Source organism: Drosophila miranda, chromosome XR (assembly GCF_003369915.1).
Source record: "Drosophila miranda strain MSH22 chromosome XR, D.miranda_PacBio2.1, whole genome shotgun sequence".
NCBI classification, from domain to species: Eukaryota; Metazoa; Arthropoda; class Insecta; order Diptera; family Drosophilidae; genus Drosophila; species Drosophila miranda.
In genome coordinates, this window is record NC_046674.1 from 7,703,884 (window position 1) to 7,728,308 (window position 24,425).

The window sequence follows — 24,425 nt, forward strand, 5'->3', positions numbered from 1 at the left end:
AATTTTACTAATGGAAGAAACAGAAAAATCATATAAGGGGAGCACGCGGGGAGGCATGGGGAAGATGTTATGAAATAGAATGAGATAGAATCATACTTTTGAAGATGTTTTTTGTCGGCAGTTCTCTACATTAGAGATGTAGTCACAGGTGTTTTTTTGCCTGTGCATGGGACGCTGCCGATCTCTTGTTTTGTATGGTTTATGGGGTGCAAAATGATTCGCACATTGGTGGGAGTACTAATCTGAATCATAATATGAACGATTGTACCCCTGTAGCTTTGTTGTTGGATCGGACCATGTGGATCGCATCCAGCGATCAAGGGAACAAAACTACGAAACAACTTTTGAGTTAAGACCACTGATTGGGAATCAATGACCAATAAGACTCTCGACTTCTCTACGGCCATAGATTTGCAAGCTTTTTGTCGTATTGTGATTTAAAAATTCAGTTGAAGAGCTTAGGGGGGGAATTCAAAGCTATCGGATGTCAAAGATAGGTTGCCGGATCCACAGAAAATAAATTTAGGGAGCTATTTAAGCAAATATCTCAGGACTGATATAACCAGGTGTACGATAATAAATAAAATCTACAGATTGTGCTCAGACTTTTGGTTCAGAGTAGCCAAAACTCGATCGATCACAACCCGAATGCAAGCTGCAGTTGCGGGAGAGTTCCAAGACGTGGATAAGAATTTACCCTATCTCTCAGTGGGAACAGTGGGAAAATATACTTAAAGCCCTAACCGTAGGCAAAACACCGCTGGGTAGTAGAAAACCAGTAAAACAGTTACATGTTTAAGCTATCACTATTTATTAAGAGTTTCGATCTATTGGGATCATGGGATCTTCAGTTCAGCGCCGCGACCGCCACCTTGGCGCCAGTGTTGAGCGTAACGCTCTTCTGGCCATAGGCTCCACCATAGTGGCTCTTCTTGAAGACTGCAATCGAGAGAACGGCATGACATTAGCATACATCAGATTATAAATTTTGCTTAGAGGTAACCCACCTGGATCGATTTCGGCCACGAAAGAGCGTGGTGGCAGGGCGGCGGCATAGAGATTGTCGAGGGGACCATAACGCTTGGCCAGCAGAGGTCGGCCCTGCTCCCAGCCATAACGATTGAGGGCATTCCAATCGGCGCCGTCCAATTTCGCTGCAGAGGCGGCAGCACCAGCGGCATTGGTGAGGGCAGCGGCCTGTGCCTCGGCCGTCTCGGCGGCCCTGACCACATCCACGTAGCCGCCGGAACCGGAGCGGTAGCTGGGCCTGTGGGCCACAATGGCCGAGATGTAGCAGGCCAAGAGCAGGCAGAGGAGACGCATGTTGTTGGCGGACATGTTTGTTGGTTGGTGCGAGGAAGCGAATGTTTCGGAAACTAATTAGCCACAGCGAGTGTCCAAATTGCTTTTATAGCAATACCATTTGAGTTGGCCAGCGATTCGTGTGCTGCCCAGACGTGACCAAACCCCAAGTCGATGCCCACTGCCACGGGGCGGATCATGACGAAACTGCGGCACTTTCGGGGTGCCCCGACAGCCCCGCAGCGCCAGCATCCACAACTCTCCTCTCCCCCCCCGCCCAGCCTGATAAGGCCCGGAGTCTCCAACGCCACCGTCTCCAATTTCTATGCTCATCGAAATTGCGCGCCAAATTGTGACAGAGCCGGAGCCATAACCACAGCAACGACTACCACAACCTCCGGGAAGAGAAGCTGGCCGCCCCATTGATAGCAACTTCCCCCGGCTCGGCACGCTCTGTTCGCTTTTGGTGTGTGCAGTATCGGGTCTTTGGCGCTGGCTGCCTCCACTGTACGGTACTGCACTGTACGCATCGTGCATCATTGTGGGGTGGCTGTGGTTGCGGATCAATGAACGGGCGAACGAGCCTCGTCTCTAATTTCAGCCGATAAACCTGCCCTGGAATGCATACTTAGACGTTCCATTCGTAGTTTATCCGTCTGTGGATAGGCTACTTCCGATTCTCATTCCGGAACTCCTATTCCTCCCCTTGAGGCTTAATCCAAGTGTGTTACGGGTTCAACTTCGATTGTGGTTATCATGAGGGCTTGAAGGCCGTAGCTTGAACACAGGTACAGTAGTGGCTATGCCTGAAAGAACTCAACGTTTCCTGTTTTTTAGTATGTACTGAGACACATTTATCAAGAAAAATCCACATTTATTAGCCAATATTTCCTCTGAACTGCGAAACTTTCAAGTCAAGAATTCTCTTGGTGATTCATCAAGCGACTCGAATGTCAACCGAAGGTGGCAATATGGCCCACAGCTCCGACGTAAACCAGTCAGCAAAAGACTTTGCTTACCTACCAGAAAATATTTCACAAAAATCAGCAAACATTCAAAGATTGTTGAAGAAGTAGAATGTCAGAGAAATGGGTGAAAAAAGTTTCCCAAGATGGAAATAAATGTTAATAAGTAAATGGCTAAGAAATGGGGGAAAACTGTTCGAAAAACTGGGAAAAACAGTGAAATTGTATAGCTCAAACATTCGTAAGTTCCAGTTTGAGTAAATCGTTGATAATACCCACATTTTGTTAAGTCAGAGAAACTCTGCTGTTCCAGTTTGACTCTGGAACTCTTTCACCGAAAGATTCTCCGACTGAACACATTTGTTTACAAATTTCACAGCACGTTCTCGGCAAAGACATTCCCCCAAAAGTTGCAATCAAATTTCCAGAGCCACAGCTGCGTGCAGCTGCATAAAAACCGAAATTCTGGTTCGATCCGACCAAAGTCGGAAGCAGAGATATAGTGCCCCCACTTTCTGTACGCCCAAAACTATACAACAAAACTGGTAGGGATTATGTTTTCTTTTGGTATTTTTTATTCGCGCTGCACGGGAGCGAATCCACACTGAGAAGGGGATTGGGGAGGAGGAGTATCCAACCGTCTAGTATCGTGGTCCTTCGACGTTGTAGCTTTGCTGGGGGCCATAGCTTTGCTGGGGTCCGTAGCTCTGCTGGGGGGCGTAGCTCTGCTGGCCGTAGTGGTTCTCCGGGATGAACAGCTTGGCCACGGGCTCAGCGGGACGGACGGGCAGCACCACCTTGCTGTACTCCGGAGGCGAGACATAAGCCCGGTAGTTGTTCTGGCCGGGATACAGGAGAGTGGCGCCAGCTGGCTGGACAGTCCAGCGGGGTCCGTATCCGGCGCGACGTCCGTAGCTGCCGTGCTGAGGTCCACGCTGCGAGTGACCGCCATAGCCCAGGGAAATGGGGCGAAGGATCTCAGAGCCATAACCGCCGCGGGAACCACCAGCAATGATCTCAACGGGACGCTGCTGCTGATTGCCTGCGGCAGCAGCAGAGCTGGCAGCCGAAGCGGCACCTCCATTGGAGTTCTGTCCATACCCTCCTTGTTGGCCGTAGCCTCCATGGCCGCCACCGCCATAGCCTCCGTGGCAGTTGCCGATGAGGCAGGCGCAGAAGAGAACCGCCAAAGTCTGTTGGGAACGATACGTGAAGGTTAGCCACTGGACTGGATTGGAGGAACGGGAAGTCATCGGTATACTTACAGCGAATGTGTTCATGGCTATAGAATGTCTGTTGTGTCTTTTGGGGGGCGCTAGCTGCTCGACACAGTTGGCACAATTAACAAATGAAGTGGCCCGCACAGTTCTTTATATAAGCAAAGTATTATTGTGGCACTCGAGACGTGATCTCGCCGCGAATTTATCACGGCTCCAAGCTCCACGATGCTCCCCACAGTCTCTGCCGTCTTTTCTCAGCTTCAGCTTTGGCCCGAACTTTGTCGTTCTGCAAAGTCTCGCGCTGTGTCCCCCTTCTGATACCAAGAACATCCCATTGCTCGAGCTTCGTATCTGGGAAATTTGGATGCTGACCTCCAATGGGGGGTGTTCGCCAGGTCGTTGCATGCTTAGGCTGGTGCCTAAAGTCTGGAGTGGAAGTGCCTCAGGCCCATGTGCCTCGGGACAGTGTCTGAAGAAAGTTGAGTCACTTGGGAGGGTGTTTGAACAGAACAAGTATGGGTGATTTTTTGCAAGAGAAGGTATTATCAATAGAACCTGCTTTCTTCTAAATATTCCCAAAATATTTCGTTTCTTTAAGCTGAAAATTTCAACCCCAACAAATGTCTGATGATACGCTAAAGCTTTCCCTTACCGAACACTTTTAAGCAAAATTAAAGTAGAATTTTATAAGAAATAGCAAATGACTTGTTCAAGAAATAGGAATGATATTCTCCTCCGACTTCTAGAATATCTATCTATTCTTCTCTGGCTATGAACCTGTACAACTCTATGGAACTATGTAGAGTATAGAGTATCATAATACCCTGCCACAATTTTAACCATATGGCGCTGAAAAGTATGCCCTATACTTTAGCCTTTTTTCTGGCCCCCTTAATATGCAAGACTCTGTATTGTTTTGTTGTTCAACATTCACCATTTGGTTCAAGACGTTTTTATTTTTCCAATCTCAGAGCATAGCTGCCGCTGCTGCTTGATCAAAGAAAGAAGGTCTGATGGGCTCGATTCGTTTCGTTGAGGGGCAGGAATTAGTAGCCGCCGCGACCATGTCCGTGGCTGGGACCGTTGTAGCTGCCATCGATCTCGTAACGGGGCACGGCCCACTGGCTGTAGCGACCAGGGGCGATGGCAGCAGCTGCCGCGGAGGCAGCAGCCGAGGCACTGGAGCCAGAGGGAGCCGATCGCAGGATCTGGGGACGATCATAGCCCTGGTTGCCGTGTCCGCGGCCATAAGATGGCACCAGGATTTGCTCGTACTCCACACGATCGCCGCCGTATCCACCGTGGTTTCCGCCGCCATATCCACCGTGGTTGCCACCGTACACCGGGCTAGCGTTGATGTAGGCGAAGAGGGCCAGGCTGATGCAGACAAACTGTGGGAGGAGGAGGATTAGCTGGCTGATCCTTGAGCAGGGGTCTTCAGGACTACTTACCAGGTACTTCATGGTGAATGCTTAGTTTTGTTGGTTGTGGGATAATCAATCAAACTATGATTTCCCTAGCCCGAAACGCTCGCTTTTATACGCGAAAAATAGACTGGATATTTACGTGACCCATATACGATCCGCACATATACGGGTTATATATAATAATAAATGTTATAGTGCTATACTGTTTCAATGCAAGCCACATAACTGCTCAATTTATATACAAATGTACCTTTGGGGTATGTATTCCATTTCCATATACTTTTTGTCGGAGGTCTCGAGTCGCGAGCCATTATAAAATCGCTTGGGGTTACGCGATGTTCCATTGTTTCGTTGCCTGATTGTCCCAAGCAAGCCCCCGCCGACACACACGACTTTCTCAATGAATTCGCGAACGCGCTGGGTCTTCACAGACCTCCCCCCATACAAATATTTGACATATTGTCATTTTATTTGAACATTCGTTGGAGTAACGTTCTCTCTTCACTTCCATGAGAGTTCCGCATAAGGAAACTGTTACTGATCACTGGTTAGAGGATAAGTGTTAAAGGCTTCTGGGCACTGGAAACAGTGTTCTCTTTTCTTCTACAAGAATAAGTTCTGGAAAGAACTTAGAAGAACTATTCAGTAAATGGAATTTCATATTCGTACAATGACAATTCTCTGGTGTTTTTGGAAGATCTCCCAGAATACCTACGCTAAATGAAAACTGAAAACATTTCAGCTTTTAGCTTTTCTTGAAGTCTTCAGCCACTCCATTCATACGAGTACGATTATGCACTCATTTCAAGTCAAGACAGACTGAAATTTCCAGAACGTTTTAGCGCTTGCTCAGCTCTTGGCCGACCAAAGCCATGAGACAGAAATCTGAACCCAGAACCCAACCAAAAAACCCCCAAGCCAATGAACACTCTACATAGTTTAAGTCTTGATGTTTCGTTGCATTTATTCTTAGATTCCTTAACGACGATTCACTGTGGTTGTGCCTCTGGCCTCTTAATAGGATGACTTCCGGTATCCCTTCTTGCCGACGCCAGCCACTGAGCTGGAGGCAGCTGCCGCCGAAGCGCCCTGGGCCTCATCACCGCGTCCGTAGCTCTGCTGGGGAGCACCATAGTTGCTGGGCCCGTAGGCGGGCTGCACGCGACGTGCGGGCTCACGCCAGACAAGGGGTCCTCCGGCACTGGGAGCGGCGAGGGCGAGCTTGGCCAGGGCAATGGCCTCGCGATCGACGGGCGGAGCACCGCCATAGCCGGATCCGGAGTACTGGCTGCCAATGTTGGCATTGCTGTAGGCCGAAGAAATGGGTGCCGCCTCATAGCCACCGCCATATCCTCCCTGGTTTTGGCCATAGCCGCTGCGCTGTCCGCCGTACGAGGGTATGATCGCCTTGACGGTCAAAGCAGGCTGCACCTGGTAGGCATAGGCGCCAATTGGTGCACTGCCGTAGCTTCCACGGCGACCTCCATAGCCGCTGGCCGAAACTGCAGCCACGGCGCAGATGAAAATGCACTGAGGGGCGGAGCAGAGGAAGGATCTAGATCAGTTTGGGGCTCCGGAAGAGGGCTGGCTGTGCGGGGACTTACCATGAACTTCATCATTTTGTGGTTTGTTTGTTTGGGTTTGTCTGGTTGCTGGGTAACTAATGCCTGACTGCTTCGGATAGTATGTTTTTATACGGAAATCCAGGCAATAATAATTCGCTTACGTGACTGGGGAATGTGATGCAATTTTGGCTCTCGTCGGAGTTCCCGAGCTGCCAAGTTTCCAAGTTTCCGAGCTCCCGTTCTGCGCTTTGTGGCAGCAATCTCAAGACGTCACCGACGACGTGTGCAGCAGTCCAGACCACAGACCCCAGACCCCAGAGCCAAAAACTCTTGGCTCTCAATTCGGCTGCGGTCCAGATAGCAGGCGTCGTCTATGGTTATGGCATTGTCTGTGGGAGACGAGACCCCCCCCCTGCCCATTACGCAACGAGCTATGACTCGTCGGAAGCTTCTACCACTAGCATTTCCATTATTGAACACTTTTTCCTCGTGACTCGTACTCGTGACATTTCTGTCCACTGTTGGCTGACATTGGCTCCACGGTGCTCCCATGTGAGCCGTGACACCGTTTTTGTCGGTGACACAGAAAATGGCAAAAGGCATTGGGCTTCAACTTTCTGCTGCGTTGGTAGAATTTATATACAAAAGCAAAAAAAGTTCAGATAAAATTACAATAAAATTATAAACAATAATAATAAAACACGCCCCGCAAAGCTTTTCAATAATATTCGAGTAAAACTTTAGGAAATTGTCTTTGAAAGTTGTCTCAAATGCGGTGGAACACTTGGCTAGAATAATGTATGGTTTAGAAGTGGAAAAGGCTTGGGGGATCAGCATCCTATAGACGGTGGAAAATTGCTTTTAAAACGCTTTTTATTGGCTTTCAATTTATGAATGATGTACAACTTTATAAGTAATAATCAAACTGGGAAACAGAACTTAAATATTAAAGCCATTTTCTAAGAGTACATCAGAGACAGATCTTGATTTCCATAATAGTTAAAGAGTGTTCCAAAAAGAGAATAGGTTAAGAGTGTATTTAGAGTTAAGAGTGAAACGTAGGTAAGGCCTCTGTGCATATCTGCGCATCCAGTAGTGGCGATTGTTGGCTCTTGTTCAACAGAATTTTGAACAGAAGCTGACTTCGATTGTGGGGGTGTGTTTGCCCAATCTTGATGAGCGACACGTTTTGGGCCCAAGACCCTCAGACTTTATAAGAGCCGCCGTGCCCATGGCCAGCAAACGCACTGAAAATGAGAACTCAACGACGCTGCAAGGTGAGATATATACCGCGATACGATCACATACATTTATAGTTTGAAGATTGAAGTGATATTGAAGATAATAATATAGATGCTTTGACAGATCCTACAACTGGCTATGGTGGTGGTGGTGCTGCTGCTGGTGTCGTTTCTGCAGATGGGCGTCGCTGTTGGCCGGGTGGATGAGGCGACCAGCGATGATTGCCGTTGCGGCAAGCGGGGCTAAGCGCAGAATACATTAATAAACAAGCGAGAGACAGCGAGCAATGCAATGCATACGATTTGATCTGTTCTTTATAAAACCCCCTTGATGACACGTACAGCCGCTTTGGCTAGCCCACGGCTAGGTGAGCGTCGCACATGGCTTGTAGCCGGCCGAGCAGCGTGTGCAAATGTTTTGGTGGCGCTTCAGCAGCGCGTGCTGCTGCTGCTGTATGCTGGGCCCCTGTCCCATGTTTCCCAGTCAAGGTTTCCATATACATGCGCTTGTACAATGCCGACAGCTGTTTGGGATCCTTGCCGGTCAGCAGCAGCTTCGTGAGCGTCTTCAATGCATTCTGCAAGCGGCTCTCAAAGAGTGACAGATGTGCGGCGAATTCGTCATCGACCTGGCTGTTAGCATCGATGACGTGGCCAAAAATGGTCTGGCACTGCAAGCAAATCTCCAGAGCAGCTTGCATTTGCTTGATCTTCTGCGCAGAGTGGGTGGAAACTGTCGGAAAACATCTTAGGAAACATTCATGTGGGACTAATTTCTATAAACTTACGTTCCGCCAGAAATTCATGCAGGGATATACGCTCTAGTTGCACCACCAGCAGGTCGCCCATCTCCTTGAGGCTCTCTAGGATTTGAGTGGACTTCTCGTAGTGATATTTGCACAGCTGCAACGTGGATTTGGGCAGCTGGGACAGATCGCAGCAGCCATTCGAACGCAGCTGCGAATAATGAAAAGATGCAATCCTAAACGAAAGAGATTTTAAGTACCAAAATATCTTTACAATCTCGGAATGTTCTGGTACCTTTTGTGTATCAAGCCAGCACGAAAGCTGTAGAGCACTTGGCGTGCCCCAGAATGTTCCACATCGCACAGCCGCAAGGCCTTTTGCAGCAGTTCGAGCACCTCTTTGGAGGCCTCCACCAGGCTGTTCTTGTCTGCTGCACTGTGATCCTGCAGCTGTTTGGCTAGCGTAAAGGTGGCAGTGGATAGCTCCCAATTGACAAGATCCCAGAGCTCGGCATTCGCTTTACGCGTGTCCAGGCAGTCTGTGGCCTTCTCGTAATAGTTGAAGGCCTCGTTATAAAAGGCTTTTTGTGAGTCTAAAGTAATGGCACTGCGAATGGTAATAGATATAGAATATATGCATAATGGACTCAAGCTGGTACGGTACACACCTCTCATTGGGCATGGTCAGATGGGCGCGCAGACGCATAAATCTACCCATGTTGCAATAAAGAAAGGCCAGATTAACATTGTCCTGCACTGCGGTAAAGGCCTCGATGCCACGGCGCAGGCAGTCATAAGAATTGACAGTCAGCTTAACGTAAAGCGGTTCGGCAGTGGCATTATCCTGTTCCTGTTTATCATCTCCGGCAGCTTCCGAGGCCTCTTTTTGCTTCATAACCTCGCTGTACTCCTCTGAAATGTACATCCATGCTTTCGGTTAGGTATCCAGCAGGATTTCATACAATAACTCACCCTGTGCCCAGTACATGTACTTGAGACCCAGCTCGTTTCGAACATTTCCCAATCGTCGCAGCAGCTCATTGCTCTCGGCCTTTTGGGCATGCTCCAGGGCCTGTTCGTAGCACTTGCAGCTGTGCATCATCACCTGTTCGACGTTTTTGACGGGAGCCAGCGAAGGCAGCTGCTCCTCCTCCTCCTCCCCCAGTTCCAGTGACAGTTCTTCGCCAATCACTCGGGTCGATTCGTCCTGCTCCTCGTATTGGCGCACATACTCATCGATGGCCTCCCAGTTCTTGGACATTTGAAAGAAACAGTCGCCGGCTCGGCCCAGCAGGCAGCTCTGTTGTGAGACCACATTGGCCATGTACTTGTTGAGTACCTGCTGGCAGCGAGAGGCCAGCTCAATGGATCGCAGCGTGGAGCCGTATTGGTGCGACTCGTAGTGGTGCTCCGCCAGTGTGGCGCCCGTTAGGCAGGCCTTCTCCAGCAGCAGCAGCTTCAGATGGACATTCCACGACCCAAAATGCTGACTATTGAACTTTGCACTGAGCTGCGTGTAGGATTTTCCATCTGTGGTACTGGTATTGGTGGTGGCCAGCTCCTTGGACTTGCTGCCTTTGGCCTTGGCGTTGGGCTTCTTGATGGCTTGCGCCTGTGCCTGCGGCTGGGACTGGGTCTGGGACTGGGACTGGGACTGGGATTGGGACTGTGCCTGCGTCAGCTGCAGCTGCTCATATGGCAGTGGTATGGCATTGAACGGTCTGGCCATATTGGGATTCTGCTCTTCATGGAGAATGCGCTGCTTTTCCTCCTGCTTGGCAATCGTCTCCGTTTCCTTGAGCTTCTCCTCCTGATTGCCATTGAAGTATTGTAGACAGGAGATGCCCGCACTGATGTGCTCCAGCGAGATGGTGCAACGTTCCGCTGTCGAGGCGAGCAGGGGAGCCGGCTTGGACTTCTTGGCGTGCGATTTGAATTCCCTGAGAGCATCGCAAATGTGTCTCACAGCCACGTTGGCCTTGCCTCCGCTCTGCTCGGCACTTTGATAGTACTTGTCATTGCCATAGATTCCATCGCAGTCCAGGGGCTCATCGTCATAGTCCTCCTCGTCCTCCTCATCATCGTACAGCGACTGTGTGTCCGAGTCCAGATCCTCGAACTTGGGCGCCTTGGGATCGATGCCAGCCGGCACATGCAGGTCGGAGAGTATATAGTGCGAGGAGCTGACAATTTGCGGATACTGCTCCTTGGGCAGCAGCTTGATGCAGTTGTCCAGCAGGGCGCGTATGCTGCCCGCCGTCCTGGGGCTGATGTGCTGCAGCGTGTTCTTCATGTTGCGAGCGACAGAATAGAGCAGCATGCCCACGGGCACGGTAAACGGGTTCACCTGCTGCTGCGGCGGCGACTCAGACTCTTCGGAGGCCTGGGTCGTCTGGTTCTGGTAGAGAGTGGTCAGGTCGTAGAGCTTGACCACATCATCGTTGCGTCCCTTGAACAGCCAGTAGGTGTGGCCGGCCTTCGTGGCATTGGCCTTGAGGAAGGCCAATATATTCTGGGCCACATTGCGCACCACCTGCGGCGAGAATTGCGAGTTCTCCAGATAGGGCAGATCCTCAGTCTTGATGATTTCGTATTTCTGGACAATCCCATCCAGATGGTAGCACATCACAACCTCGGGGACATTGCACATGAGGTTATCCAGCCAGTAGTCGATGCCAGTCAGCACATTTATGGGCTGGGCGGCATCGCGCAGGCGGAGGCTAATGCACGGTCGATTGGGCCCTCCAAAGATGGGCATGTCGGTGCCAATGAGCATACGGATATCCTCAAAGGTCCACACCACGTTCCGGTTGAACGCATGACTGGACTTGGGATCGGGAACATTCTCCTCGATCTTCGGCTCTGGCAGCACGGGACCCGTGATGGGCAATCCCTGGCGTCTGCTGGTCAACTGCGTCGGCGTAGTGTGCACATCATACTCCCCGCCATCGCCCGTTTGTTTTAGGCTGTGATACAGGAACTTGGAGAGCAGATTCTTTGTTTGCAGAGCCTCCCGATTGCGCTCCTTCAGGCAGTAGTTGTGCTGCTTGTCGCCAAACGACAAGATGTGCTCGAGGATGAACGTGCGCAGCCATTTCCAGTCATCATCTGATTTGCGTAGCAGATATTTCTGTATATCGAACTCGTCCAGCAGCAGGGTGTTGCCCACCTTGTGTACCACCATGCTAATGGGGCTCTGGGCACTGTATGGGAGCTTCAGCAACTGCTTGATGTTCTCCGCATCGGACACCACATCCACCTCGCCAACACAGTCGGGAAACATCTGGCCCAGACGGAAGCTGGCGAAGCCAGCACTCTGATACAGAGCCTGGTGCAGCCCGTGGCTGCTGTGGGAGGTCGTCAGCCAGTTGAGGGGCGGCAGATTCAGATTCGTGTTGCATTCTAGGCGCTTGAAATGGGCCGGCAGCTGGACGGGCGATAATTTTATAACCGCCTGACTTTTCACGGCGTCCAGCTCGTGCGGCCCAATGCTACGACAGGGTTCAATCTAGCGAGAAATCAATCATAAGTTATATGTTTTCGAACTGCGCAAAGGCTTACCTCTTCGTTGCTATCTTCCATGCTTGTGGTTTTGCATTTGCTCCTCTGCTAATCAGTCATTTTTTGTGGAACATTCAAGAAAATTCTCGCAGAAAAAAATGTGTGTTTTGGTTTGCCGGCTCTGAAATAGTGGGAAAGAGCGAGAGAGAGAGAGAAAGGGCGCTGCCAACTTTTTGAATAAAAGTCAGCTGTTTTAGATTTTGTGTCATTTACCAACACAGCTAAAACTACTTTGTTATTTTCAGACAGATATTTTAATTTGGTCACTAAAACTCACCATCATTGGCCATAATCTGACACAAAGCGATGGAACTATTACCACTTATAGCCCTGCTGAGTCTTATCAACACGATCCTGCCAGATTTCATACGGAACTACGTAAGTCATCCAAAAAGAGCGCACGGAACGTTGTGTCCGAAAACAGTCGGCGGCGGCGACTAAAGGTCTTCTCTTCCCTTCCCTCCACAGCTGAAAGTGTCACGTTTTTGGAAGACTAGCCGAGCGGACGGACGGCTGTGGCAATCCGAGATAGATGCTGCCCGGGAGGAGTTGGAAAATGTGCGCAATGCGGAACATTCGGGGGAGTACGTCAAGGCCATTAAAACTCTGCGCGCGGAACGGAAAGTCGCCGATGCAGAGGCCAAATTCAAGTCGGCCAAAAAAATAGACGCCTTCAAGGAGATGGGAATCGATACGGTGGCATATTACGTATCTAAAGTACTGTTGGCCCTGGTCCTTATCGTTGTCAGCATCCTGAATCGCAGCACACCTGTGATAGTCATCGACTTGCGCATCAGCCTGGCGCCATTTACGGGCCTCCTGAGTTTTCCCACTGGCGTGTACAATGCCATTTCGGTGCCCGTCTGGGCATTCTCCTGTAATGTTACCTTTCGCTTGATTTACAATATGATAATGAAGCGCGATGCGTGAGTGGAGTGGAATGGATAGACCCAAGGAACCAAAACTATGCGTTTAAGTGCAATGGATATATAGAAGGCGCTCGACACACATTAAATTTTCTGTTATGCTTGGCAAACGCTTCGAAATGGCCACGATTTTAACCCTAAACGTCTGAAATAAAAGTATTTTCACATAAATTTTAAGCTGCGCGCGTCAGCTTCCAGTAGTCCGAGGTCACACCGATTTTCGTGCCACCATGTCCAGCTCATACACCTTGAAAGTTTTCTACTTTTCATAGTATTTCTAGTATTTTCCAGTATATTTTAAGACGCGTTATGGACTCACCCTCTTGTCCAATGCACCAATGTAGAAATCGTGTAGAAACGCTATTTAGAGCCATGTCACTAGCCACATCGGATATCAGCATCGAATTCCTGATCGTTTGCCATCAAAATCGCTTTTTTTTTTTAATTCGTAAGAAGGGCATGTTAAAAAGTGGATAACGGATAATAATTGGATAAAACTATGAGTTTTGCCCTGAGGGTCTTAGCTAGCTAGTAATATTCGACGGAATATCAAAATCGAAGATATGATGGAATTTAAATACAAATAATTTTGCAGTATATTTTGCAATTTGTGACGTATTTCGGTATATTTCTGAGGGTCAGTGCGTGTCACTTTGCCCCCAGAAACGGATTGTTTGCACGAAAATGGACAAACTAAATGAAAATGTACGCGAAAAGAAGCACATTAAGCTGGGAGAGATTGACTCGGGGCCCATCCTGGTGGCCCTGCTGCTCGGCTTCATTGCTGTGGGTGAGTTGGCCACGTGGCTTGCACCCAGAAATAATGCTAATTCCAATGCTTCCTCCATTTGCAGCGATATTTGTCATTCTGCGACGACGTTCGGCCGGCCGCAGGGACTTTCTCTTAACAGGGCTATGTGAGTCCGGCAAGAGTGCCATATTTATGCAGCTGTTGCATGGCAAATTGCCGGAGACCTTCACGTCCATCAAGGAGAATGTGGGCGACTATCAGGCGGGTGGACACTCATCCGTTCGCCTCGTGGACATACCCGGACACTATCGCGTGCGGGACAAATGCTTCGATCTGTACAAGCACAAGGCAAAGGGAATTGTGTTTGTCGTGGACTCGGTGACAGTGCAAAAGGATATCCGAGATGTGGCAGAGTAAGTGCTGAAGATCTTCCATAGCATAGTCCATAGATATTCTCTTATTCGGACTCTTTCCTTGCAGCACTCTGTACACCATTCTGGCGGATAGCGCCACCCAGCCCTGCTCTGTGCTGGTGCTATGCAACAAACAGGACCAGACAACGGCCAAGAGTGCACAGGTCATCAAGAGTCTCCTCGAAAAGGAGCTGCATACCGTGCGGGACACACGCAGCCGCAAGCTACAGTCCGTGGGCGACGATGATGTCAATAAGCCCGTGACCCTGGGCAAGCCCGGCAGGGATTTCGAATTTGCCCACATCTCGCAGAATATTCAGTTTGTGGAATCATCCGCCAAGGAGAAGGAACTGAATACCCTGACCGACTGGATGGGTCGCCTTATGTGAACACTCGAGAGATTGAGAGAGTGGGGACTGAAACCACCTAACCTTTGAATCCTAAGACAAACGAATGCGGAACACACACACAGCAACAACACAATGATATTTATATAGCTATCCTTTTTTATATGCCCCCTCAAATCGTATGCCATGCCTATACGTACGTACATTTCCTTTATTAGAGTGTAAATCCCCCTACTGCTGCTCTGAAAAACTACTATTCTAAGGCTTTAAATTGGAAAATTGTATCCAAGTAAGAAGTATATGGTAAAATACGCACCTATCGTGTATCCTCCGAACCCCAAAGTTACATCTGTTCTCAAACAGTGGCGCCATGAAAAACAGCTTGGAGTGTCGCCCCATAATGTCAGGTATTGTGCCATGTCTGATGTATTTGCACCTGTATAGCCGCAGATCTACATTCCCTGCTTCAAAGGCCCTCTTTATCTTCAGTAAAGTAATCCCAAGGATGGCCTTGTACTCAGCCGCCCGTTCTCGTCAGGTTGCCGTAGTGGGTTATTCCCATTTCCATCCAATAACCTGACGAGTCTATGTTCTTAACAGTTTAATGAAATGGTTTTGGATCCAGTCCACATTGTCTATTTCTTTTTATAATTGAAGAGTGAAAACCTTGCAAATGTCGTTGATTTTCAACGAGTTTCTGCGACGAGCGGAAAAGAGCGAGTGACGGTAAATCAAGTGCAAAAAATGCACTTTCCCCAAGGAAATAATTATCCGAAAAGCATTAAAAAAAAATAAATTCAAAGATTGTTTAACAAGGAATGATATACATATATGTATATTAGTTATAATAACTATCGATAAGGTACATTCGAAACGTATTTTTAACAGGAATTGTTAGCCATTTTGGTCTATGCAGCCCTGTAACTTGACAGACAAAACGCTGTCAAACGCTTTCTGATTGTGAAAGGAAACAAAATTTGGAGATTGCCTATTGAATTTTACAATGGCCTTTCATCTAAACCCCAGCCTTGGCCTGAGTGTTTACGGCTGCAAGGTACCCGATAGCGTGGTGGCGGAGCTGACAGCGGCAGGAAACGGAGCTGGAGAAGATGCTACGCCAAATGGAAATCAGCAAGAAACCTAGCGATGGAAAGTACCAGAACTTGGCCATCGAGTTTCGGTACCCGATGATTGACAATCCCTACGTCCTGGGGAAGATCATTTGCGCCGAGGCAGCCGGCAATCTCTGCGCCAGGGGCATCACGGAGTGTGAGAAAATGATGATGCTGTTCTTCAGGCCCCCTGATATGAGCAGAGCCGTGGTCAGTGGGCTGTTCTCGATGTCGGACGGCTTCAGGGAGGGCTGTATGGAAACCGGCGGGGTGATGACTTGGGCCTCGTACAAGTCCAACAGCACTTTCATCATCGGCGCATTGGCCTCGGCCTACTGGCCGCAACACCTATTTCTGGCACGCGACAACGCTCTGGATGGTGATGTCCTTGTGCTGACTAAGGCTCTGGGCACCCAGGTGGCCATCGATGCGTATGAGTCTATCTATGATTTGCAACGCTGGGAGTCCTACAGTTTGGTTCTCTCCAAGGATGATGTTCGTTTGGCCTATCGTCAGGCCCTCGACTCGATGAAACTAATCAATCGCAAGGCCGCTAACCTCATGCACGTGCACAATGCCCATGGGGCCATGGCTGTGTCCGGGTTGGGTATCCTGCACCATGCCAACGAAATGGCTTTGCTCCAAAAGGAGCCAGTGTCGTTTGTCATTGATACTCTGCCGGTGATCAAACACACGGTAGCTGCCGCCAAAGCAGCCGCCGGCGGCGGTAAGTGCCCCCTGCTGCAGGGACTTTCTCCTGAGACTTCCGGTGGTCTGCTCATCTGCATGCCACGTGATGACGCGGTTGCCTTTTGCAAGTTTTTTTCTGAATATGGTGGGAGCCCGGCCTGGATTATCGGCACTGTCCAGAGTGGCCCCAAGAAGGCCTCCATCATCGAGAATGTAAAAATCATTGAGGTTTCTCATTAGGAAATAGATTGAATTTGATCTCAGACAAAAAATATTGTTAAATAAATTGCATTGGAAACTGTAATTCCACATTTATTTACAGGCAAAATTATATCCCTCCTCTACCACGGAGGGCATGGAATGATTGCACCATCCCATTCCCACCAACAGGTGCCCACAGCCACACACTTTCGATCGATCTCCTCTCCCCATACCATCCCTTGACCAAAGGAGCGCGCGACGGAGATGACAATTTTCAATGAGCGGGCGGTTGGAAGAAGACGCAAACGGAGAGCATGGAATGTGCACGCAATAAGGAAGAGAAAGCCTAGAAGGAGAGAGCATGGAATGTGCACGCAATAAGGAAGAGCAAGCCCAGAAGGAGAGAGCATGGAATGAGCGAGCACGCGCACCTAAGCCACCTACGCATTGCATTTGTACCGCTCTCTCGCAAAGTTTCCACTTCCCACGGTCCAGCGGGAAAAACGCGCTGTTTTCAAGTCGGCTCCGCGATTCAGGTCGAGAAAAGTGCGAAAAATGGTGAAAATCAAACGGGAAAAGTTCTTGCGTATGTGTGCAATCAAGTGCAGCAGTGAATAAACGTGAAAAATGTCGAAAAATCGTATTTAAATGCTAGAAAAAGTGCGGGATTAAGCTCCGGGCCGCCTCCCCCCCCCCCCCCCCCCCCCCCTGCGGCTCAGAAAAGGCAGATTGCAGAAAGAATTATGCGAGACAATTTGAAAGTGCAGCAAAAGAACAACAAATATTATTTTTTGCATAATTAATGTTTTTTTATGTCCGAAAATTAAAAGGAGTGCCGTGCCCGCGATTCCATTGTGTCTCAGTTTTTTTTTTCATTTGTTTTTTTGCGAGTGAATTGTGCATAAAAGGCGCCTCGTTTTGTCTCTTTCCCACTCCAGCAAGAAGAACATAAAAAAGGAATGAGCGCGCGTCTCTCTTTACAGTTTACACTGCTGTTCCAAATATTGGCAATGCATCTCTCTCTCTCTCTTTTGCCTTCGGAGCAAAATATGCGAGTGTGGTGGGAGTATGCTCAAGATATTTTCTGCGCTTTTATTGGAATTTCCTGCTTATTCCAAAACCATTTGTAGTGCGTTTATAAATATTATAGAAAAAGGACAAGAGTGTGTAGTGCATATATGTATAAATAAATAAATGTGTGCGGAAGTGTTCTTCGTAGACCGAAGTAGCGCTGCAAGGAGGTAGAAGAGAGTGGAGAATTATTGACTAAAAAGGTGAGTGGCAAAATCTATTGAGCACCACATCGATCGTATCTCTCAGGAACTATTTAGAGGAAATTCAAGGCTTTTCCCTTTGCTCTTCCTGCGGATGCCATCCCCTTCTTACCGCCAGCTGGCGGAGCTGGCATTATAATATTTGTAGACAAACTCAATCTATATGGTGGCAGCTTTTTTGCCTTGAAAAAACAGTTGGGGCGCAGAAAGCCTGGTCCGTTGTCCACTGACCAAATGTTTGGCGCATGCCCAAGCTTCCAAACCTTTTTCGCGATTTGAGACCTTCCCTCGTTCGAGGCAGCAGCCGGAGGAGCAGCTGTCGGATCCCTGGCCCGATCAATCCATCGATCCGACCGGCCAAAGATCAAAAAGCCGACACACAAAAATCAATGACTAGATAGAGTTTCTAGGCTGTGGCCAAAAATTTCTAAGAATTTGAAGCTTTTATGATTTGCCGATATCTTTCTTTTTTTTTTGTTTTTTTTTTTGGGGAAGTGACTCTTTGGGGCTTGTGCTTTGCTGGGCGGATACACAGTCTTTGTGCGGTGGTAGTGGCAGCTGCCATCGCCATAGCCAGGTCAAGGAATGGTTTGATGGTCAACGTTGGTGGCATTCAGAACGGATTGATGAGCGCGGATTTCGGGGAAAACCCGGCACTAAAACAAAGGTTCGAGGCGAGCATTCTGAGTGCTCAATGGGTTTGCCTAATCCCTGCGAAATGTTGTTGTTGGGGGGCGAATCGATGGATTGGATCGGGGTATGGTCTAAAAGAAGAGATTTGGCCCTAAAGCCAGTCTTTGCTCTCTTTAGCACTTCCTGTCATCCCCCGCCCATCTTCCACATTCAAAAATCAGTTGCGATTCGGTGTCATGTGCATTGAAGCACGTGCTACACCCAAAAAAAGGAAAAGCAGAACCCAAAAGAACTGCAAAGTGCAGCCAGAGACAGAGCCAGAGCCAGACTTCTTTTATGGCTCGAACCATATGTTGCAGACACAGACACGCTTTAGCCAAGCGGAAGGAGAGCGTACCGTACCATCCTCCAGTCCTCCAGTCCTCCAGTCCTCCAGTCCTCCAGTCGTCCAGTCCTCCGACTGCTGTGGCGTACACAGTAGCTGCAAATTATACACGACTGATTAGGCAGAAAAACGCAACAGGCGAATGTCGAAAAAATACGATATCCTCGTCCAAAGATCCGATTACCGAACCGAACCGAAAAAAAACGTCTCCTTTTGGGTTGCCTACAAAATTCATTGGAAGGAAGACCAGACTTTGGGATTTTTGAGGTTAGGCCAAGGACCGGCAAAGTATGGTGGAGAATATTGAATTACGTACCGTTAGCGACAGAAAAGATTGCAACTTTTCAGTGGGCAATAAATCTGCGATTTTTTAGAAAGTATTTTCATGTCTCTGTCTGCGGGGGGATCTCTGAGTCTTCAGGATCGGATCTGCGGGCGTGTGCGGCCCCATTATCACCTTATTCTCAGATATTTCTGATATTTTAATAAGTCTGCCCTGCAATTACAGGAGGGATTGGTGTGCGGGCGGGGGGGCAGCTGTGGCAAGGCGCCCATTAAATTTTTATGTACACAGGCGCGACGTTTTGTGGGTTTTTTCACAGAGCTAGAGAGAGAGAGAGAGGGAGAGGGAGAGAGGGAGGGGCAATTGTCTGCTCACTTCCCCAGATACAAGTATGCAATTTATTTTAACACATCGTTAAAGCATCGAAAAAAATAAATCTTGACGCGTCGGACACTGCAATTATCACCTCTGCATAATCAACAGTCGAGCGGAGTCGAGCGGAGTCGAGCCGGAGCCGAGCAGACGGAACAAGGAGAGCAACGCATGCCCCTGGGGTGGACAGGACAGCGACAGCTGGGGCCACAGCTTTCATTTTCGGAACCCCCAGCCCACGCGGTGGCGGCCCCAAACCCCAAAACCGAACCTCTTCGCCTCGATTATAATGGCAGCCCATTTAGCACCTTGTTGACGCGGCATCTAATTAAAGAGGAACGGAACCCAAAACCGGGTCTTGGGCTTCGGGTCTGTCTACCTTTCCAGCTAATATCGAATGCAATTTTCATGTAATGCCAAATTGTAGCGCCTTGTTTTCAGGGCCTATCACGATCGGCCACGGATGCCTCCGATGATGATGATGATGATGATGGTGATAATGTTGGACACTTGATGCCTGTTGCTGCCCCTCTCTCTCTCTCTCTCTCGCGCTCGCGCTCTCTCTGTCTGTCTGTTGCTGCTGTCATCGCCCCAGAGATGGCTCTGGGCATCATTCGCTTTCAACATGTTGCAACACTTTCACAACACATCACATCACATCACATCACATCACACTTCCCTTAAGCCGCATTGATGATTATTTTTGATTTCTGTGTGCATACATTTCTTGATTAATTATAATGCACTGTGTGCAGGCTCCTCCCCCCCTCCCTCCTCTACCGCATCCCTCTCCCAGCAGACCCCACAGCACCAGCAGCAGCTGCGAAAATATCTTTGGCAAATTGGAGCTTTTGTTGTGCCATAAACGTTTTCTCATGACACGATGCCTCTCCGGTCTCTGGATAATTATGGGTTCCCGAGTGCGTGCTCTGCGGCGTAGCAAGTAGCCAGTGGAAACAGTGGATACAGTGGATGGATGCCACGCAGTGGCAAATTGTTTGCTTTGGCCCATGATTCCCAAGCCTCGGCTTTAATGGCAGCTTCAGCGTAAGCCTCGGATACGATACCATCTTTCGACTTGAGATTCAGCAGTCATGAAAGCTGGTCTCGTGGTCTCCTCTTCGTGTCAATTGCACATCACGCCGCTGTTTCATTAAGTTTATTTTTAAAGGAAATTATATTTAAATGCAATAATTTGTTGGCCATCCGAAAGGAATTTCAGATTTCCGATGAGCCTCTTACGGGGGGAATCCTCTGCTGTTTTTTTCTCCCCCCTTTTTTTGGGGTAAATTTAGACATTTCAAGGTTGGATATTGCCAAAATGAAAAAGAAAGTTACTGCAGCTGGGCCTGGCGGCAGCAAAGCAGGCAGTTCTGGGTGGCAAAAGAATTCGGGGGAGAAGAAGGGGGATTTTCGTGGACACGCCCTCTTAGGCCTTCTTAAAGAGGGATTTTATAAAGCAGAATCATAAAGATTGATCAGATCTATCAGATTGTCAAAGGAATTTGGGATGGGACTATTATAAAGTCGTCGAATGTCGACGAATGGCGCCTGAATAAAGAAACCAAGCTGTCGTTTAGCTCTTTGAACACCTGGCTTACGTGCACACCATTAGGATTTCTTTCTGTATAGAAATTGATCTATGTATCATTAGTTTATCCTTGAATCCCATAAAACAGATGCCATATTGGAGAGACTATCGTAAGTCTCTCGAGTTCTCATGAAGCCTGGAAGGAATACAGAAGGTTCTCTCCCTAAATTCCCCCTTTCAACGCTTGATCCATCTATCATATGGTGCCTTTAGACATATTTTATGGAGTACGTATCATCGAATGTTGCGGCTGTGGCAACAGTCTAAGGTGTAAGCCATAAACAATTGCAACTGCCACTGCCACTGCCGTCATCTAAATGCAAATGTGCAACAAAATTCACTTAAACGCGAGGGACAGGCCACCATCAAAAGCAGGTTAAAAGAGCGCGAAGGAGGGGGCATGGTGGAGGCGGGGGGGGGGGGGGGGGGACTCAACGTTGCGGCACGCTACTGCTAACCAAAGTCTTTTGCCTTCTGGCAAATTAATCAAAGCCCCCCAAAAGGGAGGGGATGCACGGGACGTGCCTCACATGCTGGGACCCCGACCCCTCCCCGATCGAGTGCCGCAACGATCCCTGTTTTTCTTTTTTTTTTTGACGGTGTGTTTGTGCAGCGGTCACACTTTTGATTTTCTATAATTTCAGTGTTTTGAAACGAGTCTAAGCCGCTCCCTCCAACCGCCACACTCCACCCTTTTCCCTACTCTCCCTCCCCCCCTCCCTTGCCGCTCTGCCAGCCAAAAACATGCGCTGCTGCGCGGTCAGTCGTGTGCGGCGTAAGGCAACCAAATGTATCGAAATGCAACCGACCGATATAATTGCGTTTTTTTTTTTGTTTCTGCTTTTTTTTTTTTCGTGAATATATGTAGAGGGGAATGAGTGTATTCACATCTATTCACTCACATGGTTGGCCGAGCGACACGCGCAGCGGCCTTTTCATATGTAAAGCACATGATTTTCCAATTGGAAAATTAGTCGTGTGTGCACCATCGCTGAAGGCAGGCAAGGGGCGGCAGGGGGGCAGCGGCGGAGGGGGGGGGTGCGGAGTGTTCTTCGGTAGCGCACGCGTGGGCAAGGCAGCCAGCCAGCGGATCCGAAAAACCAAGCCATGGAAACGAGCTTAATGCCTCAGTAATTATAGACAGGCATTGGCCAAAAAAAAAAACACAAAAAACAGACAAACACAATCCCCACAAAAAGAGCCACAAAAATCCACAAAAATCCCAAAAAATCAGCTGCTCGAAATTCTGCAAAACAGGGGACCACACACACGCACACTTCCTTGGGGTCCTTGGGGTCTCCTAGTCCTGGCGGTCTAATTGGTGGTCTTTTTGCGCTTATTCAAAGGGTATGCCGACTTTGAGTGGGGTTTTGTCTACTCTGATCCATCGATGAGGGAGCGGAGCGTGATTAAAGGGTCGGAAGTCAGAGATGGAGGCTCCAGGGCCAGCCTAGCTGTGCCTTGCACCTCTTCCTCTCTCCCAGCCCACACCACACTTTCGCTCTCTCTCTCACTCTCGCTCTCAGCTCTGGCAACCCTCGTGTGGGGGAAGCTTCATGGACTCCCCTCTTTTTGGTATACATCTTGCCCCCCTGTGTAGCGTATCCAAAGCTTCGAAGCGCCAAAAACTGAGGTTTCTTTCCTTCTTGTTTGATGGTTGGATCCGTTGTCCGGTCTCATGATTAATGCCACCGCGTAGCACCGTGTGAGTTCCAGCCGAAGGCCACCCAGGAGACACAAGGGCCAGTGGCAGGTAACGAACGAACGCAGGTCGCACGCCAGATACAGCTGCAGATACAGCTACAGATACAGATACACCGAACGATTGATGGACTTCACACGTAGCTCAGTCCCGGTCCCCAAGAGATCCGCACAGATGATGGCTGTCTGTGGCGATGTGTGGGGGGGGGTCGCTGCTCATCAGGCAAATTGGCTGCCACTCTGCCGGGGGGGGGACGGGGGAACGAACGATGTCTGTTTGGAGATCTTTGGGGCCTTTGGATAAAGTCATTTTTGTTGAATCAAGTGAAAAGTATCTGCCTGCCACTTGTGCAGTCCTGCAGTTGCTTCTGACGATTTCCGTTTTGTTTTTTTTCCAGCTTCGGCGTGCAACATGACACTAATTAAGTTCTGCGGTTTGTTGCGCCCCCAGCCCCCCACCCCCATCGCCCACCCTCCATCCATCCCTTTTGAAAGTTTGCCGACTTTTGGATATTCATATTTTTTTTGGGGGGGGGGAGGGGGGTGCCACAGAGGCTTTACGACCCCGGGTCGTATGTGGCATATTTGTTTTGGTTTACTTTTGGGCACTCGATGGTACTCCTCCCCCCACCCCCACCAGATCACCACATTCTGGGCCTCTCTTTGTTTGCCATTTGCCGCCTCTCGCGCCCGTATTCACTCAATTGCAAAGTCTGACAGACCTTAATTCCTTTTTACGGTCATTTTAATATCCATCAAATCGCATCGCTGATTCGCAGCAGCGGCTCCTCCATAGCTATAAAGCTGGCTATACGCTCGTTGGGTTTCTGTTTCGGCTTCGGCTTCGGCTTCGGTTTTCCCTCCAGCAGTGCAGAGCAGAGCAGAGCATTTTAGCATTTTGTTGTCGATGTTTCATTCTGCTGATTTGTTTGTTGTATTATCCATACATACACACACATACATACACACACATACATACACACACACATACACATGCAAATATATATGTGTATGTGTTGTGTGTCTGTCTGATGCGTGTTTCTGTTTCTGTTTTTCGCCGCTCTTCAGTGGAGCGTTAATAGCCTATGAATGGTACCTACTTTCGGCACCAATGGCCAGGAGGGCCTGCCCGTCGAGCAGGGCCCCTTGCATAAGACAGGGGCAGACAGGGGGGGGGGGGGGGGGGGGGCAGAGCTAAGTAGCATGAAGCTATAGACGATACTGCTGCACCCTGGCGGCCATTAATCATTTAAAGCGTTTGCCGATTCTTGCAACACCAAAGACGATGCATATTTGAGGGTTCCAAGTGGCCAAATAAATAGGAAATAAGTGTATTGAATACTTCGTCAACCTTTTTCGGGTACAAATCAAGTATTTTGCACTAGAATCAAGCGAAAAATATATACAAAAATCCGAAAAATTCACATTTTAGATGCATTTTTAAGAGCCCCATTGCCTGATTGATTACATATCCCTAGTCTTATTGAAACATATAAATTTCCTTGGCGCTCTGCGCCCTCAAAGATTTATATATTCTGCTGCCCCCAAAAAGTATGCTATGAAAACTGAGAATTCCCAAATACTTGCAAGAATTCCCAAACTCAGGAAAACGAAGATAACGAAGCCTCTGACTGGACTTGGGGCGATGGCCTCTTTTCAAACGTGTTGCTTCACTTTTTCGAAAATATTGGCCACTTTTTCGGGGTAGGAAACCCAGTG

General features: G+C 48.8%; 8 protein-coding genes and 1 long non-coding RNA gene across 11 annotated transcripts in view; 4 read left to right on the plus strand and 5 right to left on the minus strand.

The window, feature by feature from the left end:
- Positions 1–794: 794 nt before the first annotated feature.
- On the minus strand, positions 795–1,397 carry LOC108150783 (chorion protein S16). The gene is made up of 2 exons (XM_017279082.2): positions 1,008–1,397; positions 795–939 (listed from the first exon to the last, which is right to left on the minus strand). Exons 1-2 carry the CDS (start codon positions 1,336–1,338, stop codon positions 848–850), a joined length of 423 nt encoding a protein of 140 aa, XP_017134571.1. The 5' UTR covers positions 1,339–1,397; the 3' UTR covers positions 795–847.
- A 1,422-nt stretch (positions 1,398–2,819) lies between these two features.
- Positions 2,820–3,643, minus strand: LOC108150807 (chorion protein S19). The gene is made up of 2 exons (XM_017279111.2): positions 3,533–3,643; positions 2,820–3,460 (listed from the first exon to the last, which is right to left on the minus strand). The coding sequence occupies exons 1-2, from the start codon at positions 3,545–3,547 to the stop codon at positions 2,909–2,911; spliced, it is 567 nt and encodes a 188-aa protein (XP_017134600.1). The 5' UTR covers positions 3,548–3,643; the 3' UTR covers positions 2,820–2,908.
- A 758-nt stretch (positions 3,644–4,401) lies between these two features.
- LOC108150813 (chorion protein S15) lies at positions 4,402–5,047 on the minus strand. The gene is made up of 2 exons (XM_017279117.2): positions 4,939–5,047; positions 4,402–4,878 (listed from the first exon to the last, which is right to left on the minus strand). The coding sequence occupies exons 1-2, from the start codon at positions 4,948–4,950 to the stop codon at positions 4,534–4,536; spliced, it is 357 nt and encodes a 118-aa protein (XP_017134606.1). The 5' UTR covers positions 4,951–5,047; the 3' UTR covers positions 4,402–4,533.
- Positions 5,048–5,852: 805 nt separating this feature from the next.
- On the minus strand, positions 5,853–6,623 carry LOC108152083 (chorion protein S18). Its single transcript, XM_017281120.2, has 2 exons — positions 6,519–6,623; positions 5,853–6,444 (listed from the first exon to the last, which is right to left on the minus strand). The coding sequence occupies exons 1-2, from the start codon at positions 6,531–6,533 to the stop codon at positions 5,929–5,931; spliced, it is 531 nt and encodes a 176-aa protein (XP_017136609.1). The 5' UTR covers positions 6,534–6,623; the 3' UTR covers positions 5,853–5,928.
- Positions 6,624–7,334: 711 nt separating this feature from the next.
- Positions 7,335–12,162, minus strand: LOC108152080 (erythroid differentiation-related factor 1). 3 transcript variants are annotated; one of them, XR_001774783.2, is made up of 7 exons: positions 12,028–12,162; positions 9,439–11,974; positions 9,135–9,378; positions 8,762–9,073; positions 8,509–8,702; positions 8,021–8,453; positions 7,335–7,963 (listed from the first exon to the last, which is right to left on the minus strand). XR_001774783.2 is itself a non-coding variant. In XM_017281117.2 (6 exons), the coding sequence occupies exons 1-6, from the start codon at positions 12,046–12,048 to the stop codon at positions 8,074–8,076; spliced, it is 3,687 nt and encodes a 1,228-aa protein (XP_017136606.1). In that variant the 5' UTR covers positions 12,049–12,162; the 3' UTR covers positions 7,335–8,073. The 3 variants fall into 3 exon arrangements, 1 of the variants encoding a protein (XP_017136606.1); XR_001774784.2 differs by having other exon boundaries at positions 7,335–7,726; positions 7,788–8,453; XM_017281117.2 differs by having other exon boundaries at positions 7,335–8,453.
- A 74-nt stretch (positions 12,163–12,236) lies between these two features.
- On the plus strand, positions 12,237–13,130 carry LOC108152082 (tail-anchored protein insertion receptor WRB). The gene is made up of 2 exons (XM_017281119.2): positions 12,237–12,405; positions 12,496–13,130. The coding sequence occupies exons 1-2, from the start codon at positions 12,334–12,336 to the stop codon at positions 12,955–12,957; spliced, it is 534 nt and encodes a 177-aa protein (XP_017136608.1). The 5' UTR covers positions 12,237–12,333; the 3' UTR covers positions 12,958–13,130.
- A 414-nt stretch (positions 13,131–13,544) lies between these two features.
- Positions 13,545–14,806, plus strand: LOC108152081 (signal recognition particle receptor subunit beta). The gene is made up of 3 exons (XM_017281118.2): positions 13,545–13,743; positions 13,808–14,117; positions 14,185–14,806. The coding sequence occupies exons 1-3, from the start codon at positions 13,638–13,640 to the stop codon at positions 14,504–14,506; spliced, it is 738 nt and encodes a 245-aa protein (XP_017136607.1). The 5' UTR covers positions 13,545–13,637; the 3' UTR covers positions 14,507–14,806.
- Positions 14,807–15,573: 767 nt separating this feature from the next.
- On the plus strand, positions 15,574–16,506 carry LOC108165404 (inactive selenide, water dikinase-like protein). Its single transcript, XM_017301443.1, has one exon. The coding sequence runs from the start codon at positions 15,574–15,576 to the stop codon at positions 16,504–16,506; it is 933 nt and encodes a 310-aa protein (XP_017156932.1).
- A 742-nt stretch (positions 16,507–17,248) lies between these two features.
- LOC117186152 overlaps positions 17,249–24,425 on the plus strand; it is an 85,046-nt gene continuing 77,869 nt past the window's right edge. The window contains exon 1 of the long non-coding RNA XR_004471285.1: positions 17,249–17,741. This is a non-coding gene — a long non-coding RNA (uncharacterized LOC117186152). The remainder of the gene's footprint in view (positions 17,742–24,425) is intronic.